The 18,857-nt window shown below is 43.1% G+C and overlaps 1 protein-coding gene across 1 annotated transcript in view; it reads right to left on the reverse strand.

The window, feature by feature from the left end:
* Positions 1-5,686: 5,686 nt before the first annotated feature.
* LOC127596640 (UV-stimulated scaffold protein A-like) overlaps positions 5,687-18,857 on the reverse strand; it is a 96,745-nt gene continuing 83,574 nt past the window's right edge. Inside the window, exons 14-15 of the mRNA XM_052059389.1 lie at positions 6,795-6,969; positions 5,687-6,685 (exon numbers count right to left, since the gene is read on the reverse strand). Coding sequence (XP_051915349.1) covers positions 6,592-6,685; positions 6,795-6,969 — 269 coding nt within the window. The 3' untranslated portion in view covers positions 5,687-6,591. The remainder of the gene's footprint in view (positions 6,686-6,794; positions 6,970-18,857) is intronic.

Genomic DNA, 18,857 nt, shown 5'->3' on the forward strand with positions numbered 1-18,857 from the left:
CAGAAGATCAAGAAAGCTGCGGGGCCCGACAAAGTGTCCCCCTCCTGCCTGAAAGTCTGCGCTGACCAGCTGGCTCCGGTCTTCACACAAATTTTCAACAGATCCCTGGAGCTGTGTGAGGTCCCATCCTGCTTCAAACAGTCTACCATCATCCCAGTTCCCAAGAAATCAGCAACATCGGAACTGAACGACTATAGGCCTGTCGCCCGGACGTCTGTGGCCATGAAGTCCTTTGAACGCCTCGTGCTGAACCACTTAAAGAATGTCACCGGACCCCTGCTGGACCCTCTCCAGTTTGCCTACCGGGCAAACAGGTCTGTGGAAGACGCAGTCAACATAGCTCTGCACTACATCCTCGAGCACCTCCACAGCACAGGGACCTACGCAAGAATTTTGTTTGTGGATTTCAGCTCTGCGTTCAACACCATCATCCCGGAACTCCTCACCCCCAAACTTCTCCACCTCGGTGTGTCCCCTACGATCTTCCAGTGGATCCTCAGCTTCCTGACGGGACGGACACAACAGGTGAGAATGGGAGCAACAACATCATCAATACGCACCACCAGCACTGGAGCCCCACAGGTATGTGTCCTCTCTCCACTGCTCTTCTCTCTCTACACAAACGATTGCACCGCAACAGATCCAGCTGTCAAACTCAAAGTTCGCAGACGACACCACGGTCATCGGTCTCATCAAAGACGGCGACGAGTCTGCGTACCGCCAACAAGTGGAGCAGCTGGAGCTCTGGTGCAGCCGACACAACCTCGGGCTGAACACGCTCAAGACTGTAGAGATGATCGTGGACTTCAGGAAACAGTCTTCTCCACAGTTGCCCCTCACACTATCCAACTGCCCTGTGTCAACCGTCGAGACCTTCAAGTTCCTGGGAATCACAGTCTCCCAGGACATGAAGTGGGAAGTCAACACCATCTCCACCCTGAAAAGGGCCCGGCAGCGGATGTACTTCCTGAGGCTGCTGAGGAAGCAAGGCCTGCCACAGGAGGTGCTACGACAGTTCTACACGGCAGTCATCGAATCAATCCTGTGTTCTTCCATCACGGTTTGGTTTGGGGCTGCCACAAAAAAGGAAAAAATCCGACTTCAACGGACAGTTAGGACGGCGGAAAAATCGTTGGCACCGGCCTACCCACTCTTGAGGACTCGCACACTGCAAGAATCAAGACTAGGGCACGGAAAATCCTCCTGGATCCCCCGCACCCTGCCCACCACCTTTTCCAGCTACTTCCCTCAGGCAGACGCTACAGATCCATGCACACCAAATCCAGTAGACACTTAAACAGCTTCTTCCCTCTAGCCATTAACTCCTTAAACCAGGGGTGTCCAAACCTTTTGCCAAGGGGGCCAGATTTTATGTGGTAAAATGTCGCGGGGCCGAGCTTGGCTGACATTCTTTACATTGAACAACAATATTGTTCAACAAATTTTAGGAAGCCAGTCTGTTTCACATTTCCATTTTTATTTTAATTTCAACAATCTTAAGAATTTCTTTTGGTTCATTTGAAACAGGTATATCACATGCAACTGCTTATTCACTTGACTTTTTCTTAAACAGAGTCTCCTGAGTGCAAATTGATTGATTTGAAACAAAATGTATCACCATGACTTTTCAATAGTCACAAAACCTTTGACTCGAACAACAGGGAAATGAACAAGCAATACACATATCCACAACTGCAAGGATCATTTGAAATATGACATATCAGTCAATATAAACACGGAGTGATGTCTTGTTAACTCGTGAGTGATGCACTCTAGTGTCTAAATGCTATTACTCATTTAGTGAATGCTATTACTCATTTAGCCACTAGAGGGAAGCAGTACTCTATGAAACATCACTCACCAGTCTACGAGACCTCAGTCAATGCAACACGTGTTCCATTGCGCCCAACCTGCGGGCCAGAAGGCACTGATTTTATGACAGGGGCCGAGGGCCGGATTAAATTCGACCGCGGGCCGGATTTGGCCCGCGGGCCGGACTTTGGACATGTCTGCCTTAAACAGTCACTGACGTAGTCACTCTTCTTGTACTACAAAATGGTACTACAAAACTACTGGTTACTCTAAAATGGTTCAATGATTTTGTTGTTTATGATGATACTAATGCAGCGTGTTATACCGGAGACAAATTCCTTGTGTGTTCTACATACTTGGCCAATAAAGATGATTCTGATTCTGAAATAGTGATTATTTTGCAAAGTATGATGTGCATGCCGAGTTACATATGTTATCATGCATTTTAAGACCATCAAAATCAACATAATTTTTTTGGGCATACAACGCGAAACCCCGGCAACAGTGTTGAGTAAAATAAAAGGCTCAGATGTTCCTGGTCGTCTAAATATCTCAGAATGAAACACGCAGTTTCAAGAAAATATCTGAGTTTTATTTTAAATGTAACCTTTGTCAAAGGCTCAGCATGTAAAAAAATTTAAAATGGCAGAGTTTCCGTTTGCTACAGCATATTGTTCCAAGATACTTTTTTTGTAGGGTTGTGACAAATGCCTCCAAAATGTCTGCAATCTCGGCCCGGTGCGTCAGTGGTGAGCGCATTGACCTCACAGTACAGAGGTCGTGGGTTCAATCCTGGCTGCGGCCTTCCTGTGTGGAATTTGTTTTTCCAAAAACATGCATGGCAGGCTTATTGAACACTCAAACGTGTCCCTCGATGTGAGTGTGAGCGTGGATGGTTGTTTGTCTCTCTGTGCCCTGCGTTTGGCTGGCAACCGGTTCATGGTGTCCCCCACCTACTGCCCGAAGACGGCTGGGATAGGCTCCAGCACCCCCCGCGACCGGTTCGTGGTGTCCCCTGCCTACTGCCCGAAGACGGCTGGGATAGGCTACAGCACCCCCCGTGACCCGAGTGAGGATAAAGCAGTTCGGAAAATGAATAAATGAAAGTTTTTCTCTTACCATGCGTGTTTAGTGCCTGAGTGCTGGGACTTTTGGCATTCCTTTTCTTGAACAATCCTCTTCAAATCTAGTTTGTATTCCATTGTTGCCACTCAAAACAGGGCATTGTCTGCATGTGAGCTGCAGTGGTTACTTACTTGGGTCAGCTCGCTACATATTTGACCAAAGATTGACTTTTGAAGTGAAGAACCTCTCACGATCGACCCGATCGCACACGTGCAAGCATGTACAGAACAATTTGTGTCCAAGGACCGGCAACACGAGACCAAGGCCAAGGACTTGACTCCGAGGCCAAGGCCAAGGACTTGGAAAATTTTCCGAGGCAAGGCCAAGGCCAAGGACTTGAGACATTTTCCAAGGCCAAGGCCAAGGACCACGGACTTGCCTCGAGGCCAAGGCCAAGGACCAAGGACTGATTTTGGAGCTGAGGCCTAGCCGAGGACATGTATAAAACAATGCTATCATACCACTTGGCAGGTCTTCATGATTTGCAACACCCCTCCATCATAACCCCTTGCACTCCCTAACACTTGAATGAAGTGTTTTTATTCAAAGAGATCAGTCAGGGTACGTGTTATTTATACTGGAAAAAAAAATAAAATCATATATGAATTTATTTATTTATTTATGAATTAATGTTTTAGTACAGTAGTTTCTTATTATGAAGTAAATCAACACTCAACAGGCACGACGTGGCACGGAAGACAAGTTGAGAAATGACTTTGCATAGAAGTCAATCACTGAGTGCAGAAAAAGTGGTAATCTCTGCATGATAATTTTACAGATTACCGGCAGCGAGTCCCAGGGACTCTTTGATGAGAAAAGTATGAGTCCCATTATGCATTGAGAGAGTCACAAATTTCGAATTCTGAAATGGTCTACTTATTCAATTGCATATGATAATAACACAACAACATATACATACAATTATAAACAAATGCTGCAAAAATTTAAATCAGTAGCAGGCCTGAGATTTTCGGAAATTCATGGTAACCGTTTTTCGGTTCCGTCCGATTACCCAATGGGAAACCATGGTAACGAATGTTGGGTTCAGTAAACGTTCATCATGGGAACCCATTTTTCTGTTTTGACTGATATTCATAATCAAGAATCCTGACACTCAAAAGTATAATGTTTCAAGGGTAAATGTTTGACAACGATGCATTAACAATGAACATTACATCAGTAGCTGTGTACTCCAGGTTTATTCCAAAAAATAAATGGATCAAAAACTGGTGTACTCATGTGGCATCATCAGAGTATTTTTATTTTTTCCAATCTCATACTGCAAAGATTAATTTACTGGTAATCATTAATACAGGTAAGTATTGATGTGGCTTGACATCCTCTTCCTTTTATGGTTAAACTATTTTTCGGTACCGTTGAAATGACGCCACGGAAAAGACACGCTACCGGTAACGATTGTTCCCGTGAAATCCTGAGGCTTGCCGTAGTTTTTTTTGTTTGTTTATTTGTTTTGACTGAGAAATTTCCTTGCGTCCCAAAAATGCACATTATTTGGAACTGTGCGTCCCGTGGGAAAATTATGCGTCTCGGACGCGGGACGCAGAGGTAACGAGATGGCTGAATCTCTAAACATTCTCTGGGTACTACTATTTTTACAACTACCACTAATACTACATTAATTAACACCTTCAACTTCACAATAATAATAATAAATAATTAAATCAACCATTATGTTAAACTATGTATTATCAATATTCATTATTCCAAACATGAGAAAACATTCAGCAAACACAACTGGAATCGAGCAAAAGGACTCCAAATCCCAACGGCCAAACCCACAAGTGAAGTGCCGACATTATTGACTCCAGCTGTAACGCAAATTACATGGTTCAAACAAACATTCTAGTGTGACTGCACAAACGTGACGACTGTGCAAAAATAACTAAATAAAAGACACCACTGTTACAGAAAGGCTTTACACGCTATTTAAACTGCCGAGCGCGAACGGAACGTTGTTTGATTTCTTTATGATTTTTGCGGTCCTCTGGCCCACTTTACACTTGTGGACGAAGGATTAGAGGCTCTAATCCCTCGTTGTGTCCGAGGTCCCAACCCAAGGCCAAGGCCAAGGACTTGACTCCGAGGCCAAGGCCGAGGACCAAGGACCGCCCTTCGGTCCTCGAGCCAGTCCTCGAGGCCAAGGACCGGCTCGAGGAACACATCACTGATACACACACACACACACACACACACACACACACACACACACACACACACACACACACACACACGCACGCAACACGCGGGTACCCAAGCACACACATGTGCGCATACGCACGTACGTGCGCATGCCGAGATGAGGGACAGACGGAACGTCACCGACCATGAAGGAAATTGAAACACATAGACACACAATGTTGTCCCCCCCCCGCCCCCCCCCCATTCCCTGCTCCCAAACCTCGCGGTCGACTTGGGACCAGTCTGCTGGCTCCGCTTGATGAATTGGGCACCTCTGCCTTAAAATCAGAGGTAATTCACTGACTAGCTTAGCACCGTTGTTTGCGCATGCGCGGTGATTCAGTTGTCATCTGACTGGCTGACATCGTTAATTCTGCTGTACATAGCGCCGTTGTTTGAATGTCAGCGCCACCGCGGAGGCGTTTCAACGCTTGTCATGTGAAAGCCCAGGAGTCACATTGAACCAACCCAAGAGCCGCATGTGGCTCGCGAGCCGCGGGTTGGCTACCACTGCTTTAGATATTTCAGACAAAGATTACAACAGTACACGTATTTACTTCAATCTTTAATGATAAAACCTTCGACAGTAATTAACATTCATCAACATTGCCTTCTTAGAGAGGTGAAGAAGCTTGTGTTGGTGGCGTAGACGAAGGCTCTCAATTGATTCGGAGGTTTTGGTTTCATGCGAGACTCTTCTGCTGGAGGCATTGACACTGTAGCTGATATTTTTAAATTGCAGAAAAATATGCTGACGGGTAGCGCTATGACGTTCGTCTTGTCTTCTTATTAGTTGAAATAGGTTTCAGATTTTGTTTTTTTTTTGAGGCATGGTCTTTTGGTGAAGAAAAAAAAAACACTGAGCTGACAGTTTCAGTTTTCATTTTAGCCTTCGTCTGAGCTGACTGTGTCGCTGCTTCCTTGTGACGTGTCTAAAAAATGACTGGGTCAGGAAACCTTCAAAATAAACCGGTCAAGCTTGCAAACCAAGAACTCCCCACCGCCACTGTTGAAACAACGTGTACCTGTTGATGGTGCCATCTACGACGAATGGGCTTGAAACACTTCCATACAGCCAGGAAGCATTGCTTCAGCGTCGGCAAGGGGTTGGAGCGCAGCCTAACTAATATAAAAAAATTGTCATGAACACAACACTAAGATACAGCATGGGAGTCAAAAGACTAGCGATGATGCACAGCCAATCATCTCCCAGAAGTCGCGTCAGCACTTTGTTCAGCATGCAGGGAAACCTCCTCTCTCGCACATCAACATGACGCAAAGCGTCTTTCTGCAATATGAGTGTCGATATGGCTGTATTCTTTAGTCTGCTTTTTCAATTTTGGGGAAAACCCCCCCGCAAAACACTGAAGCCACAAAACTTAAAGTGTGAAGTGGTGAAGGATCACTGTACAGTTATTGATAAACAAAACAAATAATGAAAAATAACCGTGAAGGTCAGTTGAGGGCATAGTTGAATTGGTTGGAAAACTTTTCATGCTTTTTCCTGTCAACTTTATTCATCGTCTCAGCAACTCTGCGCATGGCGCTCCTAGAGGGAAAATTGAGAAAATAAGGAAAAGTAGAAAAAAAACAACAAAATACGATCTGTGTTACATAGACAGTGTTAAATCATGAGATTGCACCTGAAAATAACCTACTTGTTGAATATCCGCTTCTCAAGCCGAGCCCGTGATGTGTTGCCGCTGTCCTTCAGATTGCTGAGGTTGGGGTATTTATTCTTCTTTCTTCTGCGCCGTTTATCCAGTCTTTCAGAACCTAGGTTTTGTCCTGTTGCAATCTCAATGTCTCGAACTAGCCCTGCATCATGCCAGTCTGCAACATACAACACAGATAACATAGATCAGATCAAAAATCTGAGAGGGCAAATAACACACAATAACATTAAGATAAGATCACCTTTATGTGTCCCACACTGGGGAAATTTGCAATTCTCAGTCTTCCCATTTTGACTTCCCATGTTTGTACAGTTGAAACAGGTCAGTGCACTATTTCTCAGAATATAAGATAAGATATCCCTTTATTTGTCCCGCAATGGGGAAATTACGGTAAGTATATACAGTAAGTCAGACTTTTTCTCATAGTTTGGCTGGTCCCGTGACTTATACTCAGGTGTGACTTGTATATATTAAAAATTGAGCTCAGACTGGCACCCAAAATCTCCACTCGCAGACCCTGTTGACTATCCTTTGGTGGTTCGTGAACTTAAATACTGTTGACTTGACTTGGTGCGTCACTGTAAGTGGACAGAAGGTGGCAGGAATGCAATGGCCAACTATGAAAATAAAGTGAGGAAAAAATGGAAAAAGATGATGATGAATGTGAAGAAGTAAGAATCAGAAGATATGGAAGAACAAATTAAAAAATGGAAAAGGGGCGCGACGCGGCCCGTCCAACCAGCTGCACGGTCAGCCGAGCGCTCAGCGGATCATTCCACGTCGCGGGGTAAAAGAATAGGAACGATGAAGACGGTGATGATGAGGATGTGTATGCGTGTGTGATGGTCTGGTTGTGTATGCGTGAACAGGCCGCAGCTGCTTCGTCAAGCTTCCGTGCATACCTTCCATCCAGGGGAAAGGGGTCCAAATAGCGTTGTTTCTTTTGGAGGGACGGCCGCCAACAATTTCAGGTGGCCGTGAGTCCGTGGCTGTATCCCTTCATTGGCGCCGATCAGCCAAATCCTCAATTCCTTTTTGAAGTGAGAATTCCGACTTCTCCATGTTGTTGTGGATCGTACAGAGACGCTCCAGAACCGCAATTGCGGGTGAGCTCAGTCACCGCTTGAGTCTGAGTGTTGGACATTCGCGCTAGACCAGAGAATGACCAGCAGCTTCTTCACTTCCAATAAAGCTTCTCCGTCAGTTGGATTTTGCGATAGAAAAGGAAACTTCTAACACCAAACTGCAGCATACCTGCTATCAGAAGGCTGATAGTGTAGATGTTTTCCTCCTCCTCAACGGACAGTATTGACAGGCACACCATTCTCCGCTTCCTCCATGGATCTATGGTGTACCCGGCAGCAAATGTCCCGAGGGGCAAGCAGGCTCTCCGCTGCCTGCTCTTCTCGTTGAGAAAATTTTGTCGATTGCATCACGAGACCAGCCAACCAATTCCATGGTTTGTTTTTAGGATGAAAAATACGGCGGAGGCTAGGAAAAGACAGCACAAGGACAGCACATAGACTGAGTGGCGAGCAAGAAGGGGGGGGGGCAGGAGCAGGAGGAGAGCAAAAAAGCGTCCGCCTTCGTCGAGAGCCAAGGAGAAAAAGCTCCATCCATGTCAGGCCACGCCCAGCCAAAGGGTTGCCGCTGCTTCTTGATCCTGTTCTCCGGCGAGACGAAGGTCGTCGTCGCTTTCGTTCCAGTTCCTCGGCGAGGCAAGCCTTTGGACAATTTTGGGACGTCTGGGATCCGTCCCTTGAGGGACGGGTACTGTCATGATTCGGTTTGGGACCAACAGGGGGCACTGCAGGGCTCTCCATGCAGCTGCACACCTGTTTGTCATTATGTAGTTAGTGCTTTAAAAGGATTCCCAGCCCGAACTCAGTGTCGGTGTTCGGGCTTGGCTACCGTTTGTTTGCTGCAATCAGGTTTGTTTCAGTCATGTTTTGGTTGCTGTTATGTTTTATCTTTAGTCATGATTTTTGTTTGATACTTTGGACATTGTTGGTTTTGGATTTAGTTTTCTCTATGTTTAATACAATTCGTCAAGTACACCCTGCTCCTCCCTCTTGCGAGGTAGGTGGTGGACCCCAAAAAGCAGTTTTGGGTTCCACCATCACCTCGCAAACGTGACAGAACTCAACTGGACCCTGAGCTCGACATAGCGGGGGGCATGTCATTGCCTACTTCCTTTACTGTATTCTAAAGAACGAGGTGGTAATTTACCAAAAGTATTTGCAAACCGTCAAACAAATGTTGAAGAAAGATAAGATATCCTTTATTTGTCCCACACTGGGGAAATTTACAGCCACCAGCAGCAAGAATGTAGGTAGAAAGAAAAAAGAAGAAAAAAAACAACAAACACAGTTCAATTAAGTGCAATATAAACACAAAATGGATAAATCGCAGTCTTTGAATTGTCTTTCACATCATTTAATTATTAATTATTATTATTATTGTTATTTATATTCAGCAGCCTGACAGCAGTCGGTAGGAACGAGTGTCGGTATAGAAAGTCTTAAGGAGCGACCCCCGAACCCCAAAAGACCTCCGTTTCCTGAGTAGGAAGAGTCGGCTCTGTCCTTTCCTAATCAGGGTGTCCGGGTTTGTAGACCAGTCCAGTTTGTTGTTCAGAATAAATGGAAGTAGAAGAAGCAGTAGTCATGGCAAAAAATGTGTGACGTATAGCTAGTTCAGCATATGGCTTCCTTACACCACAACATGGATTTACAGCAGTAAAAATCATGATAACCAAACAGGATTCTACCTTTGGCTACTGGACGACATTGCGATAGTTATAAGCATACATTTCATCCAAATAGAACTCGTTTGCAGCCATCAACACAGGGTGCGTTGGTAAATTCATTCTGATACCCTGACAAAACGTTCAAGGGATTGAGTGTGTGCATCATTTCAATATTGTAGGAAGGAAGAGTTCAATTTTCCTGGCTTTTGGGGCACAATTTTTCAGCCAGAATTAATATATTCTCTTGCAATTCGTTATTAAAAAAAGAAAAAACCCAAACACAAAACTGGTTGATCATCGGTTGATTTAATGCTTCACACATTTCCCTTTGTTAGAGAAAGTCAAGATTTCCATTGGGGGAAAAGGTCTAATGGAAATGTATAGATATGTGCCTGGCATATGACAACTTGGTCAATTATTTTGCATGTAAAGACTTCTACGATGAACAAAAGGCAGAAAGTTGTGAGGTGTGTGAGACAATTCAACAGTGAGCCAGAAAAATACATCTTAAACAACATGATCTAAGCAAGGCAGCCCAGCACGCCTGACTCGTCTGGGTTTCATATTCAGGCCTCAGTTTTTCTGTGTGGAGTTGGTGCTTCCTCCCCGTGCCTTGGTGGGTTTTCTCCGGAGACACTGGTTTCCTCCCACATTAAGTTAATGGAACACTGCCCATAGGTGTGATTGTGAGTGTGAATGGTTGTTTGTCTACATGCGCCCTGCACTTGGCTGGCAACCAGTTAAGGGTGTACCCCCGCCTATTGGCTGACGACAGTTGGGATAGACTCTAGCACACCCGCGACCCTCATGAGAAGTGGTTTGGATAATGTATGGATGGATGGATCTTTCTTGCTTTTTTTCTTTCTTTTTTTTTAATGGGGGAGGGGGGGGGGTTCAAAAACGAAGCCCTTCCAACAAGTACAGTACAGTGTTTTAAAAAAAATAATCTTTGATGTCTTTTTATCGGGTTTCAGGATAATTTGGTTTGGAATAAGTAGCATGGCCTTTCTCAATATATAATTCTCAGAAATGCCTGTAATTTGGAACTGGAATGATGAATGGATGATGGACAACCAATGATTAAAGTTCCTTCTGTCTCATATTTATAATTGAACATGTTGGTTGCTTTATGTCAGGGATTGTATTTTTATTTTTTTTGATTATTTACATGACATGTTTCCGTGGAGGTCATTCGCCTTCTTCAGAGTGTCAGATGATGGTGCTTGACACATCTTTATCAGGTGATGTTCAATGAATGAATGCATTTCAAAGATATAGATAGATAGATAGATAGATAGATAGATAGATAGATAGATAGATAGATAGATAGATAGATAGATAGATAGATAGATAGATAGATAGATAGATAGATAGATAGATAGATAGATAGATAGATAGATAGATAGATAGATAGATAGATAGATAGATAGATAGATAGATAGATAGATAGATAGATAGATAGATAGATTCTAAATCCCCAACGGTGAAATTCAAGGTCATTAGTAGAAACACGTACATTCATACACGGTGCACGACGTCAACCAAGAAGACACAAAGCCTGGGGCATGTAAACATGAAAAAATAAATAAATAAACAAACAAACAATAATAAGGCAAACATTATTCACAATGGTTGCAAGAGCCATTTGCCCAGTCTAATGGTGGCCAGTACAAATGAGCACCCGAATCTCTCAGTCTTGCAGCGCATGGAGAGGAATCTGTTACTGTGACTGCTGATGCCGTAGACAGACTTCATCTTCCTCCTCATTCCACTCTCCAAATGCGCCTTCCTCCCCATCATTGCCACACACTTCCTTAAAACTTTATTGTGGCGGTTCACTTCCATACCCGTAATGTTCGCCAGCACACCACAGCAAAAAAATACAGCACTGACCACAAAAGTGTTTAAAAAAATTAAACAGCATCGCATTGCAGATATCAAAAGATTTTAACTATCTGAAAAAGAAAAGTCTGCTCTTTCCCTTTTTTATATGTCCAGTATGCATTCCAAGTGGACACGCAGAAATTTCTATGTGGTGACCACCCCTAATTTGAATGGGCAGATGCTGAGATCTTCGCCTTTCAAAACCCACAACGATTAATTACGCAGATTCAAATGAACAGGTTCAATGTCAGGCTTCCACAGAGTTTGCTGATGATCTGATCATTTGAATCAGGTGTGTTGCAACAGGAACTTGGAAAACATGCAGGACAGCGGCCTTCCAGGACCTGAGTTTGACACCTATGATGCATTGTATTGTATTGTATTAGCTGTATTCAACACCAGCCCTTTGTCTCTGCTCCACTGTGTGAAGTCACAAATCACGCTCCTGTATTCCCCTTGAACCTCTCCTTTTAGACAAGCCACCAAATTTTGTCAGAAATAGGAAGAAAATACTCAATATCTAAGTACACTTTGCTCCGATTAGGTCGCTTTTTTCCATAATTTGATCTAGTTCGGGTCATGGGCATGCTGGAACCTATCCCAGCTGTCACTGTGTGAGAAGCGGGGTGCACCCAGAACTACTCTCACCACAAAAGGCGATTCAATATGATTCTCGATACATAGTGTACAAAATGATGTCACAACTTTCAAATTCCATTCGGTGGGATTACATCTTGATTTGATCCTGGGCCGTCAGTAAAATTTGAGCCGGCAATGGGGCACTCTGAGCCGGCCATCGCAGCGCGCTGACCTGGTTGACCTCCACGGTGATGCCTTACGACCTCATGGCCGGCGAGCGAATAGCCAGAGGTGGATTCACCAACACAAAGCTACTGTCTCAGGCTGGTTCTCAGTTGTAATCAGATTTTTCTTTCTTTTTTTGAATCGACCCATTTCGTAACACTGTGCAAATTCGCAGTCACCAGATGGGACTGACCACCAATATGTGTGTCCAGTATGTTTTGCTGTGTCACTTCAAACCCTGAAATGTATTTAAAGTATGTGTGAAAGCGTACGTTACAATACAATACAATACAATACATGCTGATTTATATAGCGCTTTCACAACATCGGCAGCTGTAACAAAGCGCTTTACAAAACAGTTAACATAAAGTAAAATAATAAACACAACACATAACAAGTGGTTAGAACTGCATGACTGTCCGTGTTTTATGTTAAGATAAGGATATCTTATCTTAACATAAAACATAAGGATATCTTATCGTAGATAAGGATATCTTAACATAAAACACGGACGGTCATGCAGTTCTAACCACTTTTCCATCACACGCTTTGTTGTTTGAAGCGGGTTGAGATGAAAGAGGAGAGAATCAAAGTGTCCTTTAACCAGTGGATCAGAGACGTCATGCTCAAAATGTGCACACGTCGGCGACAAGCTAAGTTTCAAAGTCAACAAGAAGCTGTAGCATCCATTGACGAAAAAAGAGATTGGTTCACTTCTCCTGTCCCATGGAAATCCATTTCAATTCCAAGCGACGACTCATGGTTCCAAATACGCATCGGCGCTCTTCGCCAACGCTCCTCTCTCCTCATCCTCAACTTCAGCGGCCATCCATCCAGCCGCACCAACGCCAACTGTCCAACAGCGCTGACATAGCCACTGAACAAATCGGGGTTGTGAAAAATGCTGCGCATTGCTGGCGCAAAAAACACAAGCACCCCAGGTCTGTCCAGCACCGACAGTCAATGGCGCCGACATTCCTCCCAATCAAAATCTGTGCTGGTACAGGCGTGCTGCCGAGAAGGCGCAACCACCAAGCACAGATACTGCTCCTTTGACGAATGTCGTGGCCAAAAAGCGCTGAAAACAGTCCATATCAGGTCCACACAATGAAACAACAAACAACACGTGACAAAACAAAAGACGAAAACAGCAAAAAAAGAACAAAAAAGCAAGGCTCTTGAAGAGCACTTGCCGAAGGCTGCCTACCCGGGCGCCATCTTGGTTGTACGTTGATGAATACATATTCCACGCACTGTGCCTCAACACACCACAATTCTGGTTACAAAACAGATAGAAGCCATTTATTCCTCACCTCCCCCGAGGTTGACAGCTGATGAAAAGTTTCAGCTTTGTACAAGACACAGGTGTGTTGTTTCCGTCAGCCATTTTTCCCGAGTTGAGCGGGCGTGAAGTAACCACAAATTGGACTGGGACTTGAATCATGAGTTACTAAGTCACAGTGACAATTCTGCTCGTGTTTGGAGGCCTTTTCTTTTCACAGCGTATGGAAATGACAAACCTCATATATGTCAAGCTTAAACCATTCAAAGACTCCTTTTGACCTTTTGTAGAACAGTGATAAAAAAGTACAGTATTGTGATGGCATGAGAACTCTCTGAAGGAAAACATACCATGAAATCTTGACCTTAAAACGTACCAGCACCGAACTATACAGTTTTTACAAACCAAAATGTCACACATTTAAAGAATGAGGCTATTTCTCTGTCAGATGGCATCCCAGTAGCTTGAAACAAATGGAAATTGGTATGCTGCCTAATCTTTCGACTGGAAACACATGATGTGGTGAGAGTAGTTCTGGGTGCACCCCGCTTCTCACCCATGATGTGATAACATAACATGGTCCATTGTATTTGGCCCGATGGTCCAGTGGTTAGCGCGTCGACCTCACAGTGCAGAGGTCGTGGGTTCGATCCGGCCTCCCTGTGTGGAGCTTGCATGTTCTACCCGGGCCTGCGTGGGTTTTCTCCGGGTACTCCGGTTTCCTCCCACATTCCATAAACATGCATGGCAGGCTGATTGAACACTTTAAATTGTCCCTACGTGTGAGTCTGAACGCGGACGGTTGTTCGTCTCTGTGTGCCCTGCGATTAGCTGGCAACCGGTTCAGTGTGTCCCTCGCCTACTGCACAAAGACAGCTGGAATAGGCACCCCCTGCGACCCTTGTGAGGATAAGCGGATCGGAAAATGGATGGATGTATGTAGAACAATCTTATTCATTATATTCCAAGGATGTGGTCCATTATTACAATGATCACACATTGTCAACATCTCTTATCATTTCTGTGATGTCCCTGTTCATTAGAACAGGAACATGTTCAGACTACCCAATAATGTTTTAACCAGGGGTTTTCTCTCATATTTCGTTTCTAAATTCAAGACAATCCCGATTTTAGGTCATTTCAAGCAACATTTGTGGCTGTTGTCCCTCTTAGACTCAACCTCTTTTAATCCACCCAGGCAATACTGCAGGGGTGCCCAACATTTTTTGACTGAAGATCTCGTTTTCGATTATACAAACTTTCCGCGATCGATCCGTTACTGCACACGCGTGCAATAGGCACACACTTACACACCATGCCATGATGAACAACTGCCATAACAGCCAGAAGATGAATGAAACATAAATATAAAGTAGACAGAAGAGTTTGTGAAAATCACTGCCGACCTTCGTCGAGACCTGGGAGGCATAGGACGCACTTTTGCAGCAATTGTAGCATGAACAATATTCAGCGTTCAACGCCGTATCCTGAAGTCAATGTCTGTGAGCAAATCTGGACTCTGTCTGACATCAAATCAATTTGAGCACAGAAGCTCTGGCTCATAAAATCCATACAAAAGTTAAATAAAAACTAGAAGAAATTAACCATCATCATTTGCATCATTTAGAAGTATTTAGCATTTGATTGGCTTGTCTTTGTGGGACATAAAATTTGACATGATGATGATCACAAACAATTAAGTGTGATAAATAGGAACAAATAGTGAGGAAAGGGGCAAACACTTTCTCCGGGCACAGGATGATATAAATGCCTCCAAGACTTGGTCATGCCTTCTGTAAGAATATGCCATGCTCTTTCTTGCAAGTTTCATTCTGGTTTGCTTTCTGTCTATCTGAACTGGCTGGGAGACCAATTACTGTGTGGCTTTCAAGAAGAAAAAAGGAAGGGGAGCAGGTAATACGAGCACTAAGAAAGACAAGAGAATGTGGATTTGTTTTAACCAACTCAAAAGGATAAACCAGAGAAATCCATATCTGGTATCAATGCTGCAGCGGTGCCCGTTTCTCTTTCAACACCCTCGAGCCACCTCAGATGGGGTTCTCTCTATTTGTTTTTACAAGTTTGTGTCTGAGTAGGGGATCAAAGTGCAGACCACACACATGACTACAAACACTTGGTGTGCCTTTGGTTAGTTTCAGGTTTTAGCTCATTACAATCTCAGTGCATGAACAGTCTGCACCTGTGACACTACTAATTTAATAATTAAAATATATATTTTACCAATTATAATCCCTCAACGGAAAATACAAATTGCACTCTGCTGTACATGTTTTGTGGCGCACCACGCAGTATCAGATTAAACACACATGCAGGCACACAAGGAGAGAGAAGGGAGCGCAAACAATGCTTCACAGATGAGCCACTTGCACTCAAGCTACTAGATATTCATATATGCATTGCGATACGATGAGTTGCATGTTGTACTCTGGTAATCTTGAAACATGTTCCTCGTAGTGGATATATATGAGGCAGAGTGGACACCCACCATTCGCAGATAAGGACAGGGTCATCCCGTGAATAGTCAAAATATGAGTGCAATTGATGGTCATTGAAATGCAATAGGAAAAGAAGATGTTTTATTTTCTAAACCCATAAAATTCTTCAAAAAATGATAATTAACCTCCAATATACTTTTTTTTTTAAACGGGAAATGCCGATCCAAAAAAAATAGAGAACCAAAATTTTAAATATTGGAACAAAATAAGTTGGGGTGGGGGTGTCAGCATATTCAGGAATCTGAGTATGTGGGGGTTCATTGTATAACTAATACAACTGCAGTATAATGTGTAATTTGAAAAATGGAATGTCTTTAATCAGTTTGGCCTGATTTTGGTCCAATACTTTTCCTGCATAAATGTTTCACGGTGGATTCAAACCAGTGTTTTTAAATCTTTTTCGAGCCAAGTCACATTTCTTTCATTGAAAAAAATCCCGCGGCACACCACTACCTGAAAATGTGAAAAAAGCGTATTTTAAGAATTAAGTGTTATATTGTTACCATAAGCGGTTTTTTTAAACATTGAAAAATAATGTAAAATTATAACACAGGAATCAAATCAACATCAATCCAATATTTGGTGCATTCATTTTAATGGCAAGTAAAATATCGTCAATTACAACTTTAACATGCTCAGGGACGGATTTTGTTCTGTGTGACAGTATTTAATGGTATTTAATATGCATGTTTTGTTAGGGTTGGAGCTATAATTTGAGTCTCGTGATGAATTTAAAATCTTTACTGGTGGAATGCATAAAAAATATTCAGCGTGCTATCAGTCTGAGTCTTCACGTTTTTTTAAAATCTATTCCAAACATGATGCTTCCGCCACGATGTACGACAGGGGGATGATGTTTTTCGGATTACTTTTACGCCCAAAAAAAATAATTTAGCCCAGAAAGTTCAATTTTGGTCTCATCTGATAAGAGCACCTCCTTCCACATGTTTGTTGTGTCCCCCAGTTGGCTTGGCAAACTTCAAATGGGACTTTTCATGGGCGTGTTTGACATCTGGCTTTCTTCTTGCCACTCTTCTACATAGGCCATATATGTGCGGTGTGCAACTAACAGTTGTTCAATGGACAGATTTCCCCACCTTAGCTGTGGAGATCTAATTCGGAGTAATCATGGGCGTCTTGGCAACATCTCTGATCAGTGCTCTTCTTGTTTGGGCCGTTAATTTTGGTAGGTATTCAGTGATCTGATACGCTTTCCATCTGAATCTGACTGATCGAACAGTGCTTGTTTAAACATGTTTAAAGCTTGTTAATTTTTTTTCAGATCCCAATCCTGCTTTAAATTTTTCCATAACCTGCCTTGCGTGTTCCCTAGTGTTCATGCTGTTTGTGGCGTAATAATCTTTTCACAGACCTCTGCAGCCTTCACAGAGCAGGTGTATTTATACTGACACTAGATTACACACAGAAGGACTATTTGTCATCATCCGTCATTTAGGTCAACGTTGAATTGGCTGCACCGACAGTTAAAAGGGCAGAATAATATCACATGCCGCACTTTTCAGTTTTTTATTTTTACAAAAAGTTTATGTTTATCTCTATGTTTGAAGCCAGACATGTGGCGATGGGTCAAAAAGTTCAAGCGGATCGAATACTTTTGCAAGTCTCTGTATAGAGTACAGAGAAAAAGCATTCAAACTCTTCCAGATTTGTTGTTGTTTTATTAGTCTCAAGACATTTTGGGTCATCAAGCCAATTGCTCACAAAAAAAACGCAAGTAAATACAAAATGCAGTTTTCTGGAAAGTTGTGATCAATTTCACTGGCTACTTACTCATGCCTCCTGTAACAAAATTTTGTTACGCAAGGAATCTCTTAAATCAGGGTTAACAAACTCATTGTAGTCCAGAGGCCACGGAAAGACTACCGTAAATTCCGGATTACAAGCCGCTACTTTTTTTTTCACACTTTCAACACTGCGGCGTGTAATATGAAGCAGCTATTTATTTTTATTATTTGTATTTATTTATTTAATTTCCATCGCGGGAAAAACCTGGAACAATAAAATTAATGAGTCTTTCACTGAGGTCCAATGAGATTGTATGACTAATCACAACTTCCGCTCTTTTTGCCATAGCGGGGGAAAAATGTGTTACCCGGCAACAGTCGACCAATAAAATTAATGAGTGGTACACAGGGGTCCAATGAAAATGTATGATTACCGGGAATCACAACTTCCTGATTTCAGTCTTTCTTCTAACCAGACAAAAAGCACATGATGCAGCTTTTAAACTAAAAGCGATCACTCTGGCAGTTAAAGAAGGAAATCGAGCTGCGGCCCATAATCTTGGCATAGGGACGGGTCAATGGTGCGAAGGTGGAGGCTCTGACAGGAGGAACTGAGCCAGTGTAAAAAGACAACCAAAGCTTTTAAAGGTGGGCCGTCGTGGTATTATGATTCATGAAACGTAAAAGCCTGTCTATTAGGGCACGCACGACGTTGTGTCAGCAGCTCCCTCCCAATTATGAGGACAAACTTGCTTCATTCCACACAATCACACAAACAAAGATAGCGGAAAATTCCATCAGCCCAGATGAAATAAGAAATATGGACGAAGACCCTCTGACGTTTGATTTGTCTCTCACTCGGACTGTAAATAAAAAAGGTGACTCCTCCGTCATACTGAAAACAAGCAGCCACGAGAGAACACAATTTACCTGTGTTTTGAGCCGCGCAGCATCGGGCCTAAAGCTGCCAACGATGATCATTTTTAAGCGGCTGACTGTAGAAATTATTTCATACATCTTTTCCCATTTATATGATTTGCATTATTGTATTGAAAGCCTAGTGGG

Source organism: Hippocampus zosterae, chromosome 1 (assembly GCF_025434085.1).
Source record: "Hippocampus zosterae strain Florida chromosome 1, ASM2543408v3, whole genome shotgun sequence".
Lineage (NCBI taxonomy): Eukaryota > Metazoa > Chordata > Actinopteri > Syngnathiformes > Syngnathidae > Hippocampus > Hippocampus zosterae.